At 49.7% G+C, this 21,625-nt stretch overlaps 7 protein-coding genes across 7 annotated transcripts; 4 read left to right on the forward strand and 3 right to left on the reverse strand.

Annotated features, from left to right (window-relative positions):
• Window positions 1–113: 113 nt before the first annotated feature.
• Window positions 114–3,105, reverse strand: CPAR01_14474 (hydantoinase/carbamoylase family amidase; the record flags this gene model as incomplete). The annotated part of the gene is made up of 5 exons (XM_060498725.1): window positions 114–183; window positions 237–1,064; window positions 1,118–1,435; window positions 1,505–1,818; window positions 2,260–3,105. The coding sequence occupies 5 exons, from the start codon at window positions 3,103–3,105 to the stop codon at window positions 114–116; spliced, it is 2,376 nt and encodes a 791-aa protein (XP_060342786.1).
• Window positions 3,106–5,539: 2,434 nt separating this feature from the next.
• Window positions 5,540–7,443, forward strand: CPAR01_14475 (major facilitator superfamily transporter; the record flags this gene model as incomplete). Its single annotated transcript, XM_060498726.1, has 6 exons — window positions 5,540–5,734; window positions 5,797–5,862; window positions 5,920–6,243; window positions 6,296–6,401; window positions 6,469–7,079; window positions 7,144–7,443. The coding sequence occupies 6 exons, from the start codon at window positions 5,540–5,542 to the stop codon at window positions 7,441–7,443; spliced, it is 1,602 nt and encodes a 533-aa protein (XP_060342787.1).
• A 248-nt stretch (window positions 7,444–7,691) lies between these two features.
• Window positions 7,692–8,588, reverse strand: CPAR01_14476 (3'-5' exonuclease; the record flags this gene model as incomplete). The annotated part of the gene is made up of 1 exon (XM_060498727.1): window positions 7,692–8,588. The coding sequence occupies one exon, from the start codon at window positions 8,586–8,588 to the stop codon at window positions 7,692–7,694; it is 897 nt and encodes a 298-aa protein (XP_060342788.1).
• A 1,227-nt stretch (window positions 8,589–9,815) lies between these two features.
• Window positions 9,816–12,864, forward strand: CPAR01_14477 (uncharacterized protein; the record flags this gene model as incomplete). Its single annotated transcript, XM_060498728.1, has 3 exons — window positions 9,816–9,961; window positions 10,759–11,139; window positions 11,262–12,864. 3 exons carry the CDS (start codon window positions 9,816–9,818, stop codon window positions 12,862–12,864), a joined length of 2,130 nt encoding a protein of 709 aa, XP_060342789.1.
• A 2,402-nt stretch (window positions 12,865–15,266) lies between these two features.
• CPAR01_14478 (uncharacterized protein) lies at window positions 15,267–17,035 on the reverse strand (the record flags this gene model as incomplete). The annotated part of the gene is made up of 11 exons (XM_060498729.1): window positions 15,267–15,637; window positions 15,690–15,760; window positions 15,813–15,963; window positions 16,014–16,050; window positions 16,101–16,191; window positions 16,242–16,278; window positions 16,334–16,406; window positions 16,460–16,489; window positions 16,600–16,739; window positions 16,796–16,849; window positions 16,906–17,035. The coding sequence occupies 11 exons, from the start codon at window positions 17,033–17,035 to the stop codon at window positions 15,267–15,269; spliced, it is 1,185 nt and encodes a 394-aa protein (XP_060342790.1).
• Window positions 17,036–17,837: 802 nt separating this feature from the next.
• CPAR01_14479 (uncharacterized protein) lies at window positions 17,838–18,068 on the forward strand (the record flags this gene model as incomplete). The annotated part of the gene is made up of 1 exon (XM_060498730.1): window positions 17,838–18,068. The coding sequence occupies one exon, from the start codon at window positions 17,838–17,840 to the stop codon at window positions 18,066–18,068; it is 231 nt and encodes a 76-aa protein (XP_060342791.1).
• Window positions 18,069–18,279: 211 nt separating this feature from the next.
• On the forward strand, window positions 18,280–18,710 carry CPAR01_14480 (uncharacterized protein; the record flags this gene model as incomplete). Its single annotated transcript, XM_060498731.1, has 3 exons — window positions 18,280–18,338; window positions 18,429–18,540; window positions 18,603–18,710. The coding sequence occupies 3 exons, from the start codon at window positions 18,280–18,282 to the stop codon at window positions 18,708–18,710; spliced, it is 279 nt and encodes a 92-aa protein (XP_060342792.1).
• Window positions 18,711–21,625: the final 2,915 nt, after the last annotated feature.

Raw genomic sequence — 21,625 nt, forward strand, 5'->3', positions numbered from 1 at the left:
TACTCTCCATGAAAAACATTTCGTTTGCATGAGCGAGGTGACATCTCTCTGTCAAAAAGATGATTCCAATGGCTTTCTGTCAATTACTCCTTCTCAAGACCTCTCATACAACTTCACTTTCTGCTAGCTCTCAGATGGTCGTAGCTTACAACGGCTTCAAGCAGGGCTTGAGTGCCATTCGCACTGCAGCAAAGTTAGCTCACACTTCTCACGACACCAAGGGCGCATCCACTGACCAATCTTCCGGACTGCAATATTCCTCGGGGTGATGGCTCACACCGTCCTTGCAAGGGACGAAAATCATTGTCGTCGGGCACCGCTTGCTCGTGTAAACGCTGTCATGCCCCGCGCCGCTGGTCAACGGCAGCCAGCCGTCCGGCCCAAAAAGACCAATCGCTGCATTCTCCACGGCTTGGATGCACTCCTTGTCAAACTTGACCGCGGGCGAATCGGTATCGAGCGTCCACTGCACCTCGACCCCGCGGCCATCCTCCCCAGCGATCTTCTCAAACGACTCGATGCAACGCCTCTGCACCTCTTCGACAACTGCGTTTTCGGGGTGGCGAATATCAAGGGTGAAGGTAACCTCCGAGACGATGGTGTTGGTCGACGAGCTGGGTGGGATCTTGAGAACACCTGTCGACGCCAGCGCCCCGAGCTCCTTTGCGATGGCGTTGGAGGAAGCAATCATCTTGGACGCCGCGAGCAACGGGTCTCTGCGGGACTTCAACGGCGTGGTGCCCGTGTGTGCGTCGCGGCCCGTGATGGTGAAGGTGAACCAGCGATACGCCTGCGCGCCCTGCACGACGCCGATCTTCCTGCCGTTCTCCTCGAGGATGGGGCCCTGCTCGATGTGCAACTCAAAGTGCGCGCCCAGAGGGTAACCAGTTGATGCGTCGCTTGAACAGGCGAGCGGACCGATGTAGCCGTGTCGCTCCAGCTCAGACTTGACGGTCACAGAAGGGTCGAAGATATCGCCCAAGTCCCAGGCCTTTTCCCGAGGGATATCACCTGCCCAGACGCCGGAGGACATCATTGATCTCGGGAAACGGGCGCCTTCTTCGCTGGTTTTCGTCAGGCATTATGCGGCTTTTTCCGAGGTGATGGTTACACTTACTTGGTCCAATTGACGATGCCAACATCGAATTGCGTCTTGAAGTTGTTGTCTTTTAGTGTTCTCATCACCTCTACGGCGGCTAGAACGCCCAGAATGCCGTCGTATCTGCCCCCGCGGGGTTGGGTATCAAGATGGCTCCCCATGGCTGTCATCGGAGCGGAAGATTTGAGCGCTCCTTGACGTTTCGCAAACATGTTTCCCATCTCATCGATTGCAAGTTCACAGTCAAGGCTTGCCACCTCATCGGCGAACCATTTTCTCACGCGAGCATCGTCGTCGGACAGCGCCAGTCTGGCCATGCCTGTCTCTGTTGCACCCCTGCCGTCATGATGGTAAGCGTTAAGACCGACTTGATTGTTGAAAGGAGTTGGAATTAAGAAAACTCACTTTCCATATCGATGCGCTGCACCCCATTGGCATGTATGATGAATTGACTCTTGAAGGCGGTCGGTGTTGATCTTGAGTCCAGATAAGGAACCCCGCGCGGTTGAGAGTGACCTCACCCGGCGGGGAATGGGCATGATTACTGGCCTCAGGCGGGCAATCATGGTGAGAATGACTGCTGTTACGAGATTCAAGACAAGAGTAACGAGATAACTTGTTCGAGAGAGCCAATGGGTCTCAGTGAATTGCAAATGGCAGACGCAATTGGGTTGAAGTAGGAGAGTGAAGAGCGATAGGCAAAGGCGTTGGCCCCGGACCTTGTCTCCGGCAAATGCGCCCGAAACCGGGGGTACCGCACCGACGCAGCGTCAGCTATGGATGGAAACAATCAGCAGCAATGGTTGTCTAGTCGGTTAGCCGTCATTTACATCCATCGCTTGGCATATTTCTACGCCTTGAACGCCCTTCACGACAGTATATATGGATCTAGGATAAAGAAACTGGACGATCTGTGTCATTTTGTGTCAAACTCTACGCAACATGTCATGGGCTAGCTACCGCCCTATTGTGACACACCGACAGCATCCAGCCTGCGCGTCTCCACCAGCCCCATTTCTACCCAGAACGACAGAAGAACGAGCTTTTTAGATACTCATCAATCAGTCACGCCTCCGACCTAGCGACGATTCCTGTGCTCGATTTCTTCAAATCTGAGTTGCGATCGGTCGGCCGGGTATCGCAGTTGTCGATGAACGGACCAGCACCCCAGTCTGAGAGACGAAAGCCGTTGCGCCAGTGTACATCGTCGGCCCCGGGATCTTGTACGTTCCAGTGGGCGATTGGGAGATGTCATAGATCAACCCATCCTCCGCCGCTTGATACAAATCCACGGCCGACGTCCCAGCGGGTTCGTCGCTCCCGCCGCCAGTAACTTCAATGTTGATACACTGGGGATAGTGCTGCGCGCCCTGCCCTGGATACCTAGCAAAATGGAGTGCAATGATCTCATGTCGAAGCACATAGTAACCAGGTTGGATCTTCGGCGGAATTTGCACCGCCCAGGTCGCATTATTGCTGATAAGGATGTCGCTCGCCCAGATTCCCCACGCCGTCGCAAAACTCGTGGCATTGGCATTCGGATCAACCAGTCCGACCTTGTCGATCGCAAAAAAGCTCAACTTCATCTTGTCGATGGACTCGCAGGACCCTCTGTCAATGCCGCAGAAAGCAAGGTACGTGATGACTGGGCCGTGATGTGACTCGGGCCAACCTTGCCATTGAAAGTCAATGGTGTCACCAGCAGCAATGGGTCCATGGCCCTGAGCGTTGGTCGCATTGATATGACAAACGATGTCAGATTTACCGTAGCTCTCGGTGCTGATCCAACCGTCATTCTTAATTGTCGTGCTCCATGCCGCGAGGATGTCGGGGTTCGAGGATCGTGTGTTGAAGCCTTGGTAGGATGCACCGTCGATTACGAAATTTGTCACTCGGCTGTGAGCGGATGCTAGAGAAACTAAGACAAAAAGGATCGCTGGGGAGGGAAACATGATCATGCCTTTTTCTTTTCGAGTGGGCTGGGTCTGGGTCGGCGGTGAGTCCATTATCTAGCCCACCTCACGAGACGGTTATTAATACCTGGAGGTGCAAGTGCAACTCGAATTGATCATATAAGCAAAGTAAGGCACCGGAGACATCAGCCTGGACCGCGAAGGAAAGATTCTCGGGACACATCACTGAGCTCCGCAAAGGCTAGGAAGCAGCAATGGTTCCGACCATGTCGAGATCACGTTGCTGCAACGATGAGACGCGATAGTAGACAAAGGTGCAGCGCCAGAAGCTCGAACGGTGCAGCATCCAGCCGGGATATTGCACCATATTAATGAATCTGGTTGATCGCCAAGCTTTCGAGGTTCAACTTAGCGGCGGCTGTCCGGGTGAAGTCTGATCGTGCAAGCTAAACAAAAGTACTCTGGTTTCTAAATAAGAAAATAAAGTGATTTAGTCTGAACCGTGCCCCTTGAATTTCGGAGGATCATGAGAACACGTCCCTTTCGAGATGTCTCCAAGCGCGGGTGGGAGGGTGATCGACGTCCGGCTGGTGTACACCACACACTGCATTTAACCTTCCGGGTGTGACCCCAATCATCCCAAAGGATCTGCAAAAATGCTTTCTGCCGTACCGTACTTCCTTTTTGATGAGAATGTTGAAAATGGCAGAAAAAAGGTGACACCCAACAGACGGGGACAGCAAAGATGATGGAATTTGCAAAAATAGATGGACGATCTGGGAATCGAACCCAGGACCTACCGCATGCTAAGCGGTCATTATACCACTAAACCAATCGCCCAGTGGATCTTGTGAAATCACGTGCTTAATGTGGTCAAGTACCATGACTGGCGTGTCTCTTACTTTCTGGAGGGACACTCCACACAACAAACCTGTTTCCGTCTGTTGTTATTATTTTAAGAGGGTTGTTACTTCACCTCTGTTTGTTAGTCGCTCTTCTCATGTATGCTTGACCTAGCCCAAGCTTGTGGCAATGGCTCAGGACCCACGGAGCTCCCTGAAGCACCTACCGTGATCGTCGCTGTAACAAAGCATTACCGTAAGCTGAGACGGACGAGGAGCGTAACTGTTCTGCTACGTTGCATCGATTAAGATGCAGAGCTTGGATGCGGCCAGATTTACTCTGTTGTTAGTATTGGATCAAGTAGGCATGGTCGACGTAAATTGCACTAGCGTTGTGCAAGGCAGTGCAGATTTCATAACTGTTGAGTCCATTGAATGACCCTACACAAATGATGTTATTCCCATCTTCAGAGCACACCATCAGACATGAAAAGCACGGCTGCGTCGCGTGACCAGATTCCTCTTTGAGATTTGCTGTCACCCCGGAACTGTGGCGTCGAGCTGAAATTCTATGCTCAGCGCTACGCGTGTAGGTAGCACAGCTGACAGCGAAACGCCTCTGCAATGTGGAGAAGAACATTTGTTTCTGCTTTGCGGCGATGTTTGGGATTTGCTGTTCAACTAAGCCCGGGTACTCGGAACTGAACGACTCCTGCCAACTCCTTTGATCCAGTAGAGGTTTTCATTCCAATTTTCGATGTCGAATGTTTAAAAGGATTCCACAATTCGAGCCAAGATGCCCAACTTGCAGCTCTGAGGTTGCTACGATTCCGAGATCCGCTTCACGATGTGTCCACAGTGAGGGCTTCAGCCCCCAACCACACGCAACATAAACGCCGCAACCGCGCGACAAACCCAGCGAGAAGCAGTTCTCAGTCATCAATGGTCTATTAGTCTAGTTGGTTAGGACGTCGGATTCTGATCCAAAAATCAGTTCCTTCCGTAAGCCCAGGTTCGAATCCTGGATGGACCTTTCTTTTATCTCTGGTGACAATGTATTGTGTCGAGCGAACTTTTTGGGTTCCATAAATCTCGTGGCATAAACTGGGCATCGAGATTTGAACAATACGATTATTCATGGTCCGAGCCCAGGACAGGGGTAAAACACGGGGAACTGCGCTTGTGGCCTTCGTTTTGAGCCATTCGGGCCGTGGCGTGAGATAGTTCGCGCCAGTTGGAATCGTAGCGCGCTCGAAGTTTGTCTGGGGGAAAAGCAGGTCCCTCCCCTGCTCGGCCTACACCGTCTTGCCGGGGAACGGAACATTGCGCTGAGCTTCTTCTTTGTGCGATGGCTTGACCTCGAGAGCCTCCGAAAGGCCCGAATGGGCAGCTTTACGAAGGGCTCCATAGAGCTGAGATACGCCCAAGTGTCTAGCTCAGCCCTAGATGTGGTTGGGGAAGTTGCGGATTGCGGCCCGTATCATTGATCCATGTCAAAGATGGTAAATATGCTATGACCTGTGGTGAACATCAAGCCACGGAAGTCAGTGGCATGGTAGTATAAGGAGTCTGGAGTGCTCAGGTGGCAGATTAATCTCGGTGATACAAGTCTTGGCCAGATCATCTCGACAGTGCTCCCTCACCCAATCTTTAATGGCACTTTTCTGTTCCTTGCTACTTTTGCCATGAATCTTCGACAAGACTTCAACGAGGATACTGAACAAGCCCTAGGACCAGCTCTCTTCTCTTTCAACTCTTTGACGACCTTGTGCGAAGATGAAACCATAAAGAAACATGACAGCGATGCCAAAGCCACGCCCTCAACATCGGAATCTAGACTACACGAAAGCAGTGACGGAAGCATCTCTACATACTCACCTGTAAGCCTCTGTGGATCGATACACATTAGCTGCATTGGATTGACGATAATACGCTGTTGTAGGTGACTTGGGATGGGCCGGAAGACTCAGAAAATCCCAAGAACTGGAACCGAAGACAGAAATGGACAGTCAGTATCACTCTGGCAAACCCCAAGATATTTAGCACAAGCTCACAGAAGTCGTAGACATCTTTGATCATATCATCGTTCGCGTTCCTATCTCCCCTGTCCTCATCGATAGCCGCCCCAGCTCTAGGACCGATCAGCCACGACCTGCACATCACCAATGAGGTAGAGCGGCAATTAGTGCTCTCAATATTTCTCCTCACATACGCACTAGGACCTTTCGTATTGTCTCCTTGCTCGGAGATATGGGGTCGAACCCCTATTGTACGAGTTGGGAATTTGATCTTCATTGTCTCGACTGCCCTTTGCGGGTTTGCAGCATCAAAGGAGCAGATCCTGGCATTTCGCTTCCTTGCTGGAATAGGCGGCAGTGCGACTATAGGTGTATGTTTTTCTGGTTCTGAAAGGTTGTGGGAAATGCTGACACCTTCGTCAGATGGGCAGTGGCGTACTAGCTGACTGCTGGAAGCCAGAGGAGAGAGGGAAGGGAATTGCATTCATGCAATTCGCCCCCGTTTTAGGACTCGCAGTCGGCCCTATTGGTACGTTGATCACCCAGATACCACTGAAGTACATTAAGTGCAAATCTAATGATCTCTGAACATGCAGCGGGTGGGTATATCTCTCAATACGCTACCTGGCGATGGACCTTTTGGTCCGTGGTAATCTTGAACTTCACGGTGCAAGTCATCGCCTCTATCTTTCTCAGAGAGACATATGCCCCACGACTTTTGCACCTGAAGGCCAAGCGACTGCGTAAGCTCTACAATGATTCGTCCATTAAAACGGAGTGGGAAAAGCAGGAGCGCACACTCGCTGTCATCCTCGGGACCAGCCTATCTCGCCCATGGATCATGCTCGCTACTCAGCCCATTATACAAAGCCTCGCGCTCTATCAGGCGTTCAATTTTGGACTACTATATCTCATCATATCTAGCTTTCCGAAACTGTGGGAGCATTACTATGGCATGCACAAAGGGCAAGCGAGCCTGAACTACATCTCTATTGCCGTCGGAGCATTGATCGGTGTTTTGATCTCCGCCCCAACAATGGACATGATTTATCAAAGACTCAAACGACGTCGAGGTATTGAGAAGGATGGGAAGGGAGTCCCGGAGTTTCGCATTCCATTAATGGTCCCCGCTTCTCTTCTTACGCCCTGTGGGATGATGCTTTTCGCCTGGACTGCGCAAAACAAGATGCACTTCATGCTTCCCAACGTAAGAAATACTACCTGATCCCCAACACTATTTGGTCTGTCGTACTAAGACTGCCCATCTGTAGGTGGGCATAGCCATCACTATCGGCAGCAGCATGGTATCATACCAATGCATATCGGCTTACATCGCCGATTGCTATGCTCTTCACACTGCTTCGGCCTCGGCGGCTTGTTGCTTTATGAGATCCATGTTTGCATTCGCATTCCCACTGTTTGTCCCGGCGTTGTTCAGGAATCTTGGCTATGGCCTAGGTGGGAGTTTGCTAGCCATCATTGCAGTGGTGATTGGTGTGCCAGCGCCTATGTTGCTCTGGAGATATGGAGCAAAGCTACGGACTCTCAGTAAATTTGGTGTTGCTGAATAGAACATGATTTCTTCATTCTCAAGATTTATCCCTTCTCCGTCATGCCTCATCCGGCTGATAATCAGATGCCCAAGCACATCAAAGATTCGCATGTCTGGCTGTCTAGCACGGGGCCTTCAACCGCATTGCCTGAAATACAACTCCAAATGCATGCAACGCAGAAATATGACGAGAGAACTTTCATAATTGCCGATCAAACAATTTTCTACCGCCGATGATTCCCGCCATTCATTCCACTGAAATCGATGCTACGTGTATCTCGTAATTGTAGTTGATTCAGTGTGAATATTAGCAGTGGTTTCTGGGTTTCTCACAACCCAATCAGCAGGTGGCTCCGTCATATGCCTGCCCTGGCCATCATAGTCAGATGCATGAGATTTCAGGATTCTATTCTTCGTTTCCTTCTCCACAGCGTGCTTCCAATCCTTTCCCAGCTTTTGATAGTACACAGCCCAGAGACGAGGCAGGTATTGGACATCCTGGATGCAGTAGCGAAGAATATCCGGAGATAAAGGTCGCTGGTTGAAGACAGCATAACTTCCGCCCGACTGTGGGTTGAACAGATTGTGTCCCAACACTTTGACAGCTCTCCAGGCGAAGATTTCTTCGGGCGTCAATGGGGCATTCCTCTCTATGCATTTTGCTAATCCGCTGAGGAATCCTGCCTTGTTGTAACGTGAGGCGAACTCCATAAGCTGAAGATCTTGTATCCCGTCCAGATCGATCCTGAAGTGGTGGAACAGAGCATCTGAGTCGTTTCTAACATCGAAGAAGACCTTCTTTACGTTGGGGTCCTCCAAGAACCCCTTGATTGTTTTGCCTGATCTCTCGCCCGGAGTCAAGAAAGCTTTATCACCGAGAGCATGGATATCGAGGAGGTATGTATGTTGTTTCGGAGCCACATATAGCTGGAGGATGGATATGATGCCATGCCTACTCAGGTTGTCGCCTTCGAGATCAACATAATGCGATGGGACCGCGTCATTGGGCAGTCCGCTGAGATAGTCGACCAAGGTAGAAATACCCTCTGGCGTATTGACGAGATCGTATGCGAGGGGTATCATTGAATTGCTATCATAAGCCGATGCAGAGCCGAGACTCGAGCCGACTGGCTTAATCTCATTCGTGATTGATGCTGCCGTCATATGGTGATGCTGCTTTTCCATTCGGGCAGCCGGAATTGGATTGTGAAGTTGGTCTGGGAAGCTGTAGTCGAGTAAAGTTTTGATGTGACTTTGCGCCTCGTCTGGCTTTCTTATGGGCGTCCTGAAATGGTCGACGTCACTACCACAACAATTTCGAATTTTCCAAATGCGTGAAGATGGCACCTACTGGGCGCAAACACTAAAGTGGTCTAGTTCTCAACGACCGGTGCGCGCGGACCCGTCCCTATTCCCCGTTGATACGTGTCTTAGTTCCAACGAACTTGCTTGGAGCTTGGCCCCGATAGAAACTCCTCGTCACCTCTCTCGATTCTTTGTCAGTTCAACGGCGTGGCTTCAGATTGTGATTCATTTCAAATCAGTCAGGGGTTAGCAGGAAGTATGAGATTAGGGTGTCTTCTGTGAATCAACCATGAAAATCAGGACACTCTGCCTCATTTATGTCTCTGTGGCAACTTTGAACCCTAATGGAAGAATTTACCATTGATGCTATTTGTCGTCTACTCGGAAAGCACATCGCGAATCCGGATCCAGAAGGAGTGATGTGAAGTCTGGATGCATTCCGTCACTCATCACCAATCATCGGGTGTTGAAAAATCGCTACCCCGCTTAGAGTATGCATGTCAGACAGTTGCCTACAGCCCGATTTAGAATTGCCGAAGATTGCATGCTCAAACATCTATATATGGCTTGTTGATCCTCCATCCATCAAATGGAGGTTGGGTTTCTGCTCCAATCGCATCCTACTAGCATGATGTCGACCACTGAGGAAGCCGCGGCCGTGGCTGATAACCGATCAGCTTTTACTCTTCATATTTTCCCGTTTTCTTTGTACTCCATCATGACTAGACTCACGTGTGCATTTGGGCACAGAGGTTCGGGGAAGCTTAAGTTGGACATGCAACTCGCGCTGGTCAATCTACACCGAAATGAGAATCTCTCTGCAGACTATCTTTTGACAGTCAATCCGAAGGGCCAAGTGAGAAACCCATTGCTTTCTCAGCCTGATTAGCTGTAGTCTTTCTTTGCACCACCAGCAGAAGCAAATGTTCTGACAATAACAACTCTTATGAGGTTCCAACTCTGACAGGGGAAAGTCTCGACAGACCATTGACAAGTTCTCTGGAAATCTCCTACTGGCTGTGCCAACGGTATCCCCATCTCTTGCCGCGAGAACACGAAGCGCAAATCAGATTACGTCTGGCCAAGATGCACGACATCCAAGCCCTTTCACTCTCTGTACCTGATAAGAAAGCCCGCGAATACGGAGTTCCCAATATTGCTGCCGAGCAACTGAGCACAGTTGGTAAAATTCCCGAGGACTACCGGAGTGCATTGCAATTCAAAGCCGAGTTGTAAGTTCGCGCAATCAATCTGCAGCACTTGCATATGTGATCAGAAAGCTAACGGACAGTGCAGCCACAAGAAACACATGGAAAGTGCGCTAGAAGCCGATCAAGTAGTCTTAGCAGAGTCCAAAGTATTGGAGGTCTTTTGTGAGATTAGCGACACTTATCACGAGGGAGACGTATGGCTTTTCGGCCAAGCTGTTGGCCCGACTATCCTAGATGCTCACTTGGTCCCGCTAATTACCCGTCTTGAAGATTGCGGGAGGCAAGATCTGGTACCCGGGATCTTGGCGGCGTACGCAGGTCGAGTTAGATCGACGGATGCATGGAGAGAAGCGACGCATGGAAGACCAACTATGTGGGATATTTCTATGGGCCATGTAGCTGACATGGAGCTATAGAGATTTCGTTACCAGATTTCATAGTCTTCATTTAGTCGGATCGTGATGCCACCTCTCACTTCCGAAAGACTGTTACACAACCGTTCACATTTCCGCTCAATTATCACGACAAAGGTAACTAGTGCCCCTCCGACGAGACCAAGATCCAAACCCCGATGCCTGTATCCACTCAACAAGTCAGGAACAAATCTGCGTGTTCCCACCAAATGATCCAATCAATTAGCACTATGACCTTCCCGATGAGCTAGAGCAAGCTGCGGCTACACCCGTCATCAATGCTTCGACGATGAACCGTCACACCAAGACAATTTTCTTTTGAATCGTTGCCTAAACGTTTGCAGCCTGTTTGTGAAATCGGTTAGGCCCAAACTGGGTTAGACAATCAGCTACACCGCGTCCTAGGCGGGGCTTTCAATCCTACCCCATGCTGACGGCAGGGATTCTTTGGGAATCTCACGCTCACATTGGTGGGTTCGGTTTCGCCCTGGCGTATCCCACAATTTGTCTTCCGAGGTTGGTGGGCACAGATATTATCTCGGGCTGTCTCCGCTCGCATTCCTGCACCTCGCCCTCGGACTCCCAAAGTTCTTTCTCATCAGGCTGCCCGCTCACCGAGGGCGTCCAACGGTCATTTGCCCCTGACCGGCACGCGCACCACGTCAGTGGCTGGTTCGGACTTGAGACCAACAGACTGACAACAAGGCTGGCTCGAGCCTTTACGGATATTCGTACCGGTTGTCTTGTGTTTCTAGCGGAACTATGGCTCGGAAAGGTAGCCGAAAGGTTAGGACGGGATGTTTAACCTGCAAGTAAGTTCCATCTATTGCCGTCCGATTGGGTTGCGGGAGACGAGCCCGAGAGTAAGGTTTTCAAGATGAGTTGGCGCGTCGTCTAACGCTCGCTAGAGTACGTAAAATCAAGTGCGATGAGAGCAGACCATCCTGCAAGCGTTGTACCGCGACTGGCCGCAAATGCGATGGCTACCCACACGTCGCCGACTTGACAGATGTCTCATCCAGCTCCCCGGGTTCGGGTCCGTCTGTGGTCCTGACGGTCCAGCCAAGTCACGCCTCTCCGGGAGTCAGTTCTCCAAGCGACAACCGCGCTCTGCAATACTTTGCTGAAGCCGTGGGGCCGCTCCTCTCAGGGGCCGTGGATCCTTACTTCTGGACGCACATAGTCATGCAGTTCAGCACATTTGAGCCGGCGGTAACGCACTCCATCCTAGCCATCAGCGACCTCTATGAGCAGTTCCACACCGGGACTGACGAGATCGTTGCCCCGCGGGACTACAGCTTTGCTGTGCGCCACTACAATGCGGCCATGAGAGAGCTGATTGGCATGAAGACGCAGGACAAGCACCCCACGGTCCTGCTTGTCTGCCTCCTGTTCATCTGCATCGAATTTCTGCAGTCTGGGCGCGAAGCCGCTATTAAGCACTGCAAGCATGGGGTCGCGCTCCTTCGAAATACCCACAGCGAGTTCCCCTGGACCAAGGAGCATCTTCTCCCGCTTTTCCGACGCCTCACAGAGTACTCATTCTTCTTCAGCGGCGAAAAGGCCGACTTCCCGGACCTGAGCGGACTGGAACATCCTATGCCCCCAAGCTTTTCCTCATTCCAAGACGCCCAGTTGATGATTGACGATCTCTACTGCCAAACTCTCCAGCTCATGAAGCAAGGATATCCTTTTCGTTCCCTGTCGCCAACGGGAAATGGCGTTCCCCCGAAATTACTAGCGCGGCAAGAATACGTCAATAGTATGCTCGACCGGTGGAGCATTCTCTTCGCCCAGCTGAACAACCAAAGCAAATACACGTCCTCGCCCACAACTAAGGCTTTCGAGGAAAAACCAGATTACGTACCGAACATGCTGCGCGGTTTCCTCTCCACTCGATACGAGTGCTGCCGTATTTGGCTGAATATGGCGTTTACTAACAATTTGACGGGTTACGACAAGTACGTGCCAAATTACAGCCAACTAGCAAAAAAACTCGCCGAAATGGTCGTTCAAATATCAGAACACTCGAAGATGGAAGGCGTCCATGCCAAAACGTCCAAGTTCATGTTCGAAACGGGGTACACGCCAATGTTGTTCTTTTTTACGACGACGTGTCGTCATCTGGAGACGCGGCTGGAATTACTCCGGCTGATGCCCATCCTCGGGCTCCCGCGAGAGAATCTGTGGGAGATGGCGACGCTAGTTGCCGTGGCACGGAGGGTCATTGAGCTCGAACACGGCATTTCGCTGGACCCTGCCGGGCGACCTACGGTCCTGGTCTCACCCTCCGCGCCTCTGCCGCCAAACGAAAAGAGGGTGGCGGATATCTGGACGGAGCCCAAGACTGAAGAAAGAAATATGAACGGGCACGTTGTGCGTGGAAGAGTGGTTGGGTTCTTCAGACGTGATAAGCCTGACGGTGGCACATCTCTTCACACAGAGTTCGTGGAAGTAAGGAATGTCAAGGAGGAGTTGGGCGAGGGAATTGCGACTGTAGTGGTTCCATAGTATATACTTTGTATGAGGGGCCCAAAAGGGATGATCATCAGCTAATACCAAGTCTTCTTGGGGTGACAGGGATCCCGGATTCCCGGCTGTCGGTGTACTTCTTTCTTATCGATCCAGTCAAAATACCAAGTTCAGCAGATGTCTGGTCAATTAATCGCGACGTTTCCGAAATGAACTCTCTAGGAATTTGACAGGGTTGAATATTGCAGTGATAGTGTGTTTGCTCTAAGATTTGTTCAGTTCTTCTATAGTTTGGACGTCGCTCATCTGGTTATTCCACACTTTTGTTGAAAGCGATTTTGTCCGCTTGCGCTCTCGAAACCTACTTGCACACATTCTCCCTCCATGGCTTCGGATTCTGTCTCAACAGAAGACACCACGGAGGCCATTAGCCTGAAAGATAACAGTCACCTTATTCTCACTCTTACTACATTCCAGTCTTTTTGTTAATATTAGCATCGGCCTCATCTCCGCGCGTCATACGCTCCGTGGTAATGACGGTTCCAACTGCTAGTTGCCAAGGTGAAAGAACACATGACCACTCCCACTTAGCTGTCTAACGTACATGCCCCGAGAGGTTCAAGGAAGTTCTCACGCTATGAAACATGTTGCAGACTCGGAGTGATGTGATTAATGGGGATACAACAAATATAATTCCCATGGCTCAGTACAGTCACCAAAAGAAAGAGGCAAAGATGAGACCGGTGTCAAAATGTTACAAAGAAATGTTGCAATCTACTCTTCTCATGACTTTACGTGGTCGAACGCCAATTTCTTGCCTTGCCCTACCAGGTATATATCCCATGCCATTACCTTAGTCGCAAGCTAGCAAACCCTGCCTTGTTCGTAACATGACGTCTGAGTAGTTCGGCCTACAGCTCCGAACGCAATGCGAAAACTTGGGGTACCCCGGGTATTTGCTTCGCTACCGCGCGGATTGCTCAAGACCACATGGAGATACGTCGGAGCTCACGTGGAGTCTTCACCTTTCGGCGTTTGATTGTCACAGCCACGCGCTTCAAAGCACCTCTCGTCTGCACTGTTGTGAGTTTGATCGCAGTATTGAGAGAAGCCCACGCGAAACATTTTCTGAGACAGATGAACTCGACTGGACAAGAATCCTTGGAGATGTTCCGCATAGCGCGTACGGATGTTGTTCGGATATAAAGTCACGAAACCCGCAAAGTCGTCCTTTGCTGACAATTTCTTCCCGGGTCTATAACTTCTATTCTCATTAAGCTTTCGAGGATCCTGGCACACCGAACCACAGCAAACCCCGAGAAGCTTGACGCAATATTCTTTCAAACTCTAAGGGTAGTAATTCCACCTATCGGCCGTCTAAAATGCAACTCACCAAGACCCTGCTCGCACTCGTGTCAATCCTCGCTTTCGCCGGTTCGTCATAACTACGTTACTTAAACCTATTTTTGACACGCAGCATGCTGACTTATGCAGAGGCACAGAAAGCGTGCAAATTCGGCACTTGACAGAGACAACTGGGTGCGTGCTGTGACGGTTCCGGCACAAGCGAGACCCTGAAGAAGGTGAGTCCGTGATGTGGCAGAATAAGCTGAATTTTGCGGGTGACGGTTCATGGGATATTCTAGAGTCGTTGAGTGGGTTGATGGAGTGTAGGTATCGCATCATTGACTTAGGTTGAAGCTCAACTTAGAAGGACGAATTCAATTGTGCGCGACCAATGACAATGCCAACAAGATTGTAGCCATTGGTATCTGACTCACGATTCGTCTGATTGAAGTGCAGCAGAAGGAAATAGAGTTATCGAAATCTCAATTCCCGTCTTGGATCCGGTTGGAACACACTGTTCGTCATCCTGATGCAAACCTACATCTGGGGACCTACCCCCACAAACCCGGCTATGTACTTGAGATAAACTATTCCTATCTCCAAGGCGTTGATGTTCATCTGTTGCAATATCACTCACGAAGAACCTGCTTATCAGATTCTCATATCTACATATATGCCCCAACTACTTAGCACCGTCTTTCTGATGTCTCTGGTACACGGCTTGCCGAATTTGCCCTGATGTCATCATATTGCCACTGATTGGGACCTATGAAGTATTACGTGTGTGAGTCGCCATTCGGAAACTCTGGCATCATATGCTCATCAGATTATTTTGACTGTCCCATGTTGAAAAGTCTCTCGGTTTTGATGAGATCGCCATCATCAAAAATTCGTACGTATAATAGGGCGATATGCCAAAGTCGCGCCAAAAGTGTGCCCGTGATACCATATCGCAATGGCACCGATTCCCGTTCCGCCTTCGTACGTGTACCCGACTCCTTTCTATTCTATTGCCAGTTGTCTGTATTTGAATCAAAAGACAGGACGTGAACTTTTCGTAAATTTCGTCGTGATCTCAACGCCCACTTCGCTGCTCATGCCTGGGCACCTCGTAATTCGGCGGCACTTATTTCAATGTCGTCTTCATCTTCCAAGTGCCTCCCTTCCCTCTTGAATGTCTGATCTGCGTCAGCTTCGTCGTCGTCTCGCACGCAGCGCTCGCCTAGTTCTGTATCGGCGTCATCAAGTGCTTCTGCTGTTTCGAGGCCGATTGTTGTCGGCGTTTTTGATCGCCTCTGCTCCCAACTCTTTCTCGTGCTCGTGCTGTTGCCGTCGGGATCAAGCGGAATAGTAACGGCATCATCCCTTAGTGTGGATATGCCGCGCGATGGTCGTGTTAGGGTTCGTAAGGTCGACTCTTGGCTAGGTGACGTAATCCAGTTGATCACTAGGGCCGAGAAAAATACTAATAGGCCTTGGTCAGACTTGTCTACGTGAGGCCCCGCGCGAACACTTACTATCGGTGTTGCAGCATAGCAAGCACAGCCATGCCACCTCCCCATTCAAAGCCATGAGAACACTCAAATTTCTGTAATACTGGTCAGTGCTAGTTCTCGTCAAACCATCAGTGAAGAACTTACGTCACACTACTAACAAGAGTGCAGCAAGAACCAATGAAAGTGCGTATCACGAGTTTTCGTAGCCGAACATTGGGTGGAGCTCTGGGGATACGACGATTACGCCAGTCCAATGTCCATGGCTTCCAGAAATTATACTTTACGGAGTGTAGACCTGAGCAGCATCAGCAACCGTACAACTTAAGTGTGTCTTCAGTGGCTTACTCAGTAAAGGAAGTAAAAACAAAATTGTGAGATAAACCTGGTCTACGTTAGATCAAGGTGGATGTCACGAGCTGAACGTATACTCACGTTCACAGCTGCGTCGAAAGAGATAAGTGGCAGCAACACTGGCTGTTCCATCCCAATAATGCAGATGCCATTCTCGAAATGAGTAATTCGGCTGGGGAGACTATTAGCCGGAGGAGAGTCTCTAGAGTTATCCAGGCATACAAAATAAAGTTCATGATAACAACCAGGACGAACACGCCTAGCAGAGAGGTTAGTTCAAAAAGAATATGCGTGATAGAAGCTTTGAAGCGTACCCAACATGCCGAATGAGTTGAAAAGATAGAGTTTCGACTTTAAGCGCCTTTTTCTCGTTTGTCTAATGATGTGCTACACATTGATGTGAGTCACAGGAGTCAAATATGTCGCACAGATTCACTTACTGCCCTATCAACCATGAAGAGGTAGATGAACTGTTCACCTTGTTAGATACCGCTCTGGTGCACACGACTGACACGCTCTTACCAACTTATTCCGTGATTAGTCAAAGATATCACTGAGAGTTGCGATGAGTCTAGCTTACCTTGGTAGACACATATGCCCCCAAACAGAAAAGTGTCGCGGCGGAACAAGTGTCGAAGTTCAGATCGGCTCCGAATCCAAATTGTAGGATTGAAGTGCCGAATACAAACAGAAAGGAGAAGAAGTAGATAAGTACAACGACTTTGAAAGTTAGTAAACCTCATGGACAAAGGCGTATAATCGCGAGGGCTCCTTACGCCACATCGTCCACGGTAATGCCTTCCAGTCCTTCACTGATGTCCATCTCATCACTGTCGAGATGTTAGCACATTACGTTCGACGTCGAGTTTGTCATGAAAGCACTGACCAAAAAGACTAGCAAGGAGACAGGCCGATATCATGGCGACGATGATGCTGACGACCTTTCCGGCGAGAGGCTCCGCCTCATGATTGATGCTTAAGCGGCGCATCACCGCCTCGACGCGTTCCAACCCCATAGCTCCAGCTCCTGCGTGCTGTCGCGAATTGCTATTGAGGCCCCATTAAGACAATTATTGTTAGTTTCCAGCCCGGGGAAGCCGATCCTAGATGTGCCGAGTGGAAGCGGAGGTGCGTGAGTGAAAACAGGGCGAAGCGGAGGCCCGCGATGAATCAATGTTTCGAGGTCCCTTGACGACGACGAGAAAACTGGTCGATGCTTCCGTTGACACTTGCTCGTTTGTCCTTGTAGAGGATAAAATGGTGCGCTCTCTTCAGTCCGGTGAGGCGGGAGGGGGTGATGGGGAAATCTGTGAAACAGCACGGGGCAACAGGGAAAGATGGGCATTGATTGGGAAACTTTAGCATTGCTCTTTGGGGAGCGGGATCAATCGGATCTTGGTCCTCATGTATGGAAATCTAAGGGATTCCTGCGCACGCTCTCATAGATAGCTGCCGCACGTGGCATCCTAGTGCCGTGCGTGTGCGCGGAATGTCCAAGCGGTGATGAACAAATACCGTCAACTCTCGACGAATAGAGTTTTGGTCAAACGCGCCATGCAACGGTAGGATGGTGGCTTACCAGCCAGACCTGACTCGTGTTCTGCCTCTTTCCATCCCCGACGTTGCCTACGGCAAACTTGTTCCGTCACGGCTCGTTCTCGCTTGGACCGGGGGCATTGGGTTTAATCCAGGAATTGACTCTCTGGATCCGTTGACAATGGAACAATGGAAGGAGATGGCGTAGCCACGTGACACCGCCACGGGTCCGATCACTTGGGACCGGGTTTCTGTCTTCGTCATCCGAGCACTCAGGGTCTTATGCGAGCAAAGGTTCTTCCGATTTTTGGAATCGCGGTTTCTGTTTTGGGATCACCTTTCAGACCTTGCGTCTACCTCCTAGACAGCCCCGTTCAGAGTCGGCCGAGATGTTCATGGCTCGCCTCCCCGCCGGCCATATCTTCAGGGGCCCTACGGGATGGCATGGATGGGCAGATCGAACCTGGGCTCAAACAATCGCGCGATAGTCGTCAAGAAATGTTTCCAGGGTGAAGGTGAACACGATTCATTCATCTTTGAATTGGCATATATACGCGGCATGAGAGACTCCTTGGTGTTTTTAAATAGTCAACAATATCCGACTTTCTGATTTTCGATCAACCGTTCTTTCCGAAACTCAACTTTTCTTCGCCATTTCAGCTTGCTAGAAAAATTAAATTGCATCCTTACGGACTATTCATCATTGACTTGCATCAGATACAAAATGCGCTCTTCAACCACCCTTATGTCTACCGTGTTGTTTCTCACAGCCACTGTCTTCGGGTAAGCGTTCCCCCACTCGGCTAGATCTCCGTGGCTCTAGATCCGTTAGATCCTGCATGCGCATGCTAACGCGTTTTGCGCAACACATAGGCAGGGAACTGGACAATACGGGACGTACCACTGCATGACAGTGGAGGGAAAGGTAGCCCCGAGCAACAATTTCTGCAATGCAGTAAAAGGCGCAGTCCTCCCTTCCCCTGGCGTAAGTGTACAATCTAGTGGCGAGAACTAAGATGGTGTTTGTAGCTGATGAATGGCTCTTAGTTCTGCTGCATTCGCTCCTCCGACTTTGACAGACTCCAGGCTCTTTCAAGGGGGTGCGCAGATAATGGCCTGGTACTTGGACAGAAAAAGGTTCCTTGTAGCCCATAGATCAGAGGATGCGGGATTAATGAATTTGAGCGAAATGTTTTCTGCCTGAAGTTTCCTATCGTCACAGGGTAGTCACTTAGCAGTTTAAGCTTGCCCTACCTTATGTCTTCTTCCCGTCTTTTGAGAATGTTGATAATCGATAAGAGCACTGTTCGCCACTTTTTAATATTCATGATGGACCCATATGCGAACCATGAGGTATAATCAAACCAGTAAACAACGACCCCAGATGGTATCCACTGAATAGAATTCGTTCCCGCCCCCTGAACCGCCTGGGTATATCCGATGAGAGCGGGACCCGGAAGATCATTGTCTCAGGTAGAGGCCGACAGCCGTCATATGGTGGTGAACGGGGGTTTTTGTTGAGGGCGCTAGTCAGCTACATGGGTTTCCCAAGCACGCCGTCAGTATTCTCGGGTCTACCGACATGAAGCTTCGGCTGTAAGAGGGAACGGCGGCAAAAACTCCTACTTCGAAACTTCCTATGCGTAAACAAGCCTGCAAGGTGTGTGGCACTGGTCAAATTCTTGGCACGAACCCCAGGCGCTCGGATGTGAATCCGGCTCCCACTTCGAGCTTGTTTGCGGATTCCACATTTCCACACCTTAAGGAATGAAGCTGTCATGGTACTAGAGTAGGTAATTCTAGTAGAATCCAAGCAGGACCGAAGTGCGCGTGGTTGGTGTGTACTACCTTTAGATTCTAGGTAGTAAGGAAGGCGTGCCATAATGCACTAGCGCAGAGCTTGGTGATGCGACTATCCTCCTGATCATCTTCGAGTAGTTTTAACGCGACATAGTTCCGGAGCACAGCGTCTGCTATCTGGGTTCATGTTGAGTCTAGTGTGAATATGCAGAAAGCTAGAGCTAGAGTAACTCCGCTGTTTGTATATCAAGTAGTGTTACTGTATACCGCTGCTAGAAAAAGCTCCAATTAGTATGTCACATAAGATCATTGACAATGACTTCGAGATTATAACTCGATGCGATGCGCATCATCGTACCCAGATCTTCCGTCTTGTCGAACAGTAAAGCCATATCCGTTGAGTCTCTTCTCCAAGCCTGCGCGCGATTTTCCGATAATTATTCGAGTGAATTTAGAAGTTGATTGTCCGAGTTGACTTAGACCCAGCGCTGCGATGGCAGATACAGGGTGCTTTTGGGTTCGTCATATCCAGGCCAGATACACACAGATTGAGACTACAAAACGTATGGAAGCTTGGGCGAAGGTGCCCCATCTGAAATTTTGCTCCTCATAGAGTAGTAAAGCCACTTTCTACTACTTGTGCCTCAGACTTCATTCGTGTCTTGACTATTTCTTAGCCTACTTTAGAGCGGATACAAGCCCGAAATTCACAACACTAGATCCGAAATCACGCAGGATTGATCTTGAGACTTTCTAGGTTCCGCTCCTGCATGTGTCATTTTGGCGGTCCGTAAGTTACGAGCCACATGTGCTTGTTCGCGAACAGACTATTACATGTTGGTCCGGAAGGTCATACTAGTATCGATGCTGAGTATTTCCCCATCAAGAGACTTTGTGTCTTCGCTGATTGGTCGAATTAGTCATCCCGTCCGAACATCTTTGTCCGGACGGTGTTGCCTCAAACAACGTATGTTGTTGCCACCAAGCATTCAACGTCATTTTGATGACAGCTTTTAGGTCTGACTGATTTCAATGGCAGAAAAAGTTCGATTAGGCTTCCTCAATTGCAGGCTAAGACTTCATTAGTTCTTCGTTTTGATTTAATAAGCATACCGAGTTGGTATTTGCATAGAGTGATTAGCGAAAGAATCTTATGATGTCTTGGCTGACTCTGCATGGTCGAGTACTAAAACCCTAACCCCAACCCTTGTTATCCTGAGTATTCCCGAAACGCGATAAGCGGTTTTGACCGTTGTCGAAGTCCCTCCGCTTTCCTCAGCCAGCTAAATAGTAATGTTTGCTTTGATGTGGTTATAGTTCGGGGCTACCGAAGCAAGGCCCCGCAGGGCAAACTTTTGAATGATAACGGTTCTATCTCTCTTTTCCTTCTGATCCTCTTGCATGTAATATTTGTTTTTATATTCTGCCTTTGCTGGCTGCTCAGGCGGTTCTCGATATCGTTTACACGGTATTAATTCACAGTAAGGTATTAGTGGATACTTCCCCTGTCTCGATAGACTCGCACATGTAATACATTGGTATTTTTGCTACCAATGGCTTGACTTCTGAATCGTGAGATGCCCCACACTCCATAAGCATAATGGCGGAATTTTACACCTTGATACTTGGAGTCAGGAACACTCACTGGAGGAGCTGAAAACTTGATTCAAAGCCCACTGAACGCATATTTTCTGTAGATATGTTCAAATGCTAGGAATAGCATCATCCGTAGGAGCCCAGAATCGCAATTAATACCACCCTCAACAAGCCTCAACAGAGATTCAGCGATATTTTACTATTAAGTACTTCGATGGGTCCGGATTGCTTTGCTGATTGATCAGGAGCGAGTGGAGAGTGTGTGATATTGCTGACCGACGACGCAGTGCTTACGCCAAGCGTTCCCCTTCCGAAGCTTGATCCTCCGGGAGCACCCGCCACTCGCCTGCATTCGAGTAGCCAATCCCACTGATCCAACTCGTCGAGATTGACGTCGCTTCCTGCAGTCTTGATTCGATACGCTACAACCGGGGGGCTGCTGTCAGATATCATCGACTTACTATGCCTCCGTTGATGTTACATTCCCGTCACCCTCGCAAGCAGCCAAGTTGATGGGCAATCGCACTTTTGATAGGATCCAGCCCCCGTCCAGCTGCACCTACTATTCACATTTGCTGACAACTGCGGGGTTACTATGTTGATCATGAGAATTGGTCTTTTATAAATTGCAAGCTGAGCCTCACAGAATCAGAACACCATGCATTACGCCCAGT

Source organism: Colletotrichum paranaense (genome assembly GCF_030867605.1).
Source record: "Colletotrichum paranaense strain IMI 384185 chromosome Unknown Scaffold_15.1, whole genome shotgun sequence".
NCBI lineage: Eukaryota > Fungi > Ascomycota > Sordariomycetes > Glomerellales > Glomerellaceae > Colletotrichum > Colletotrichum paranaense.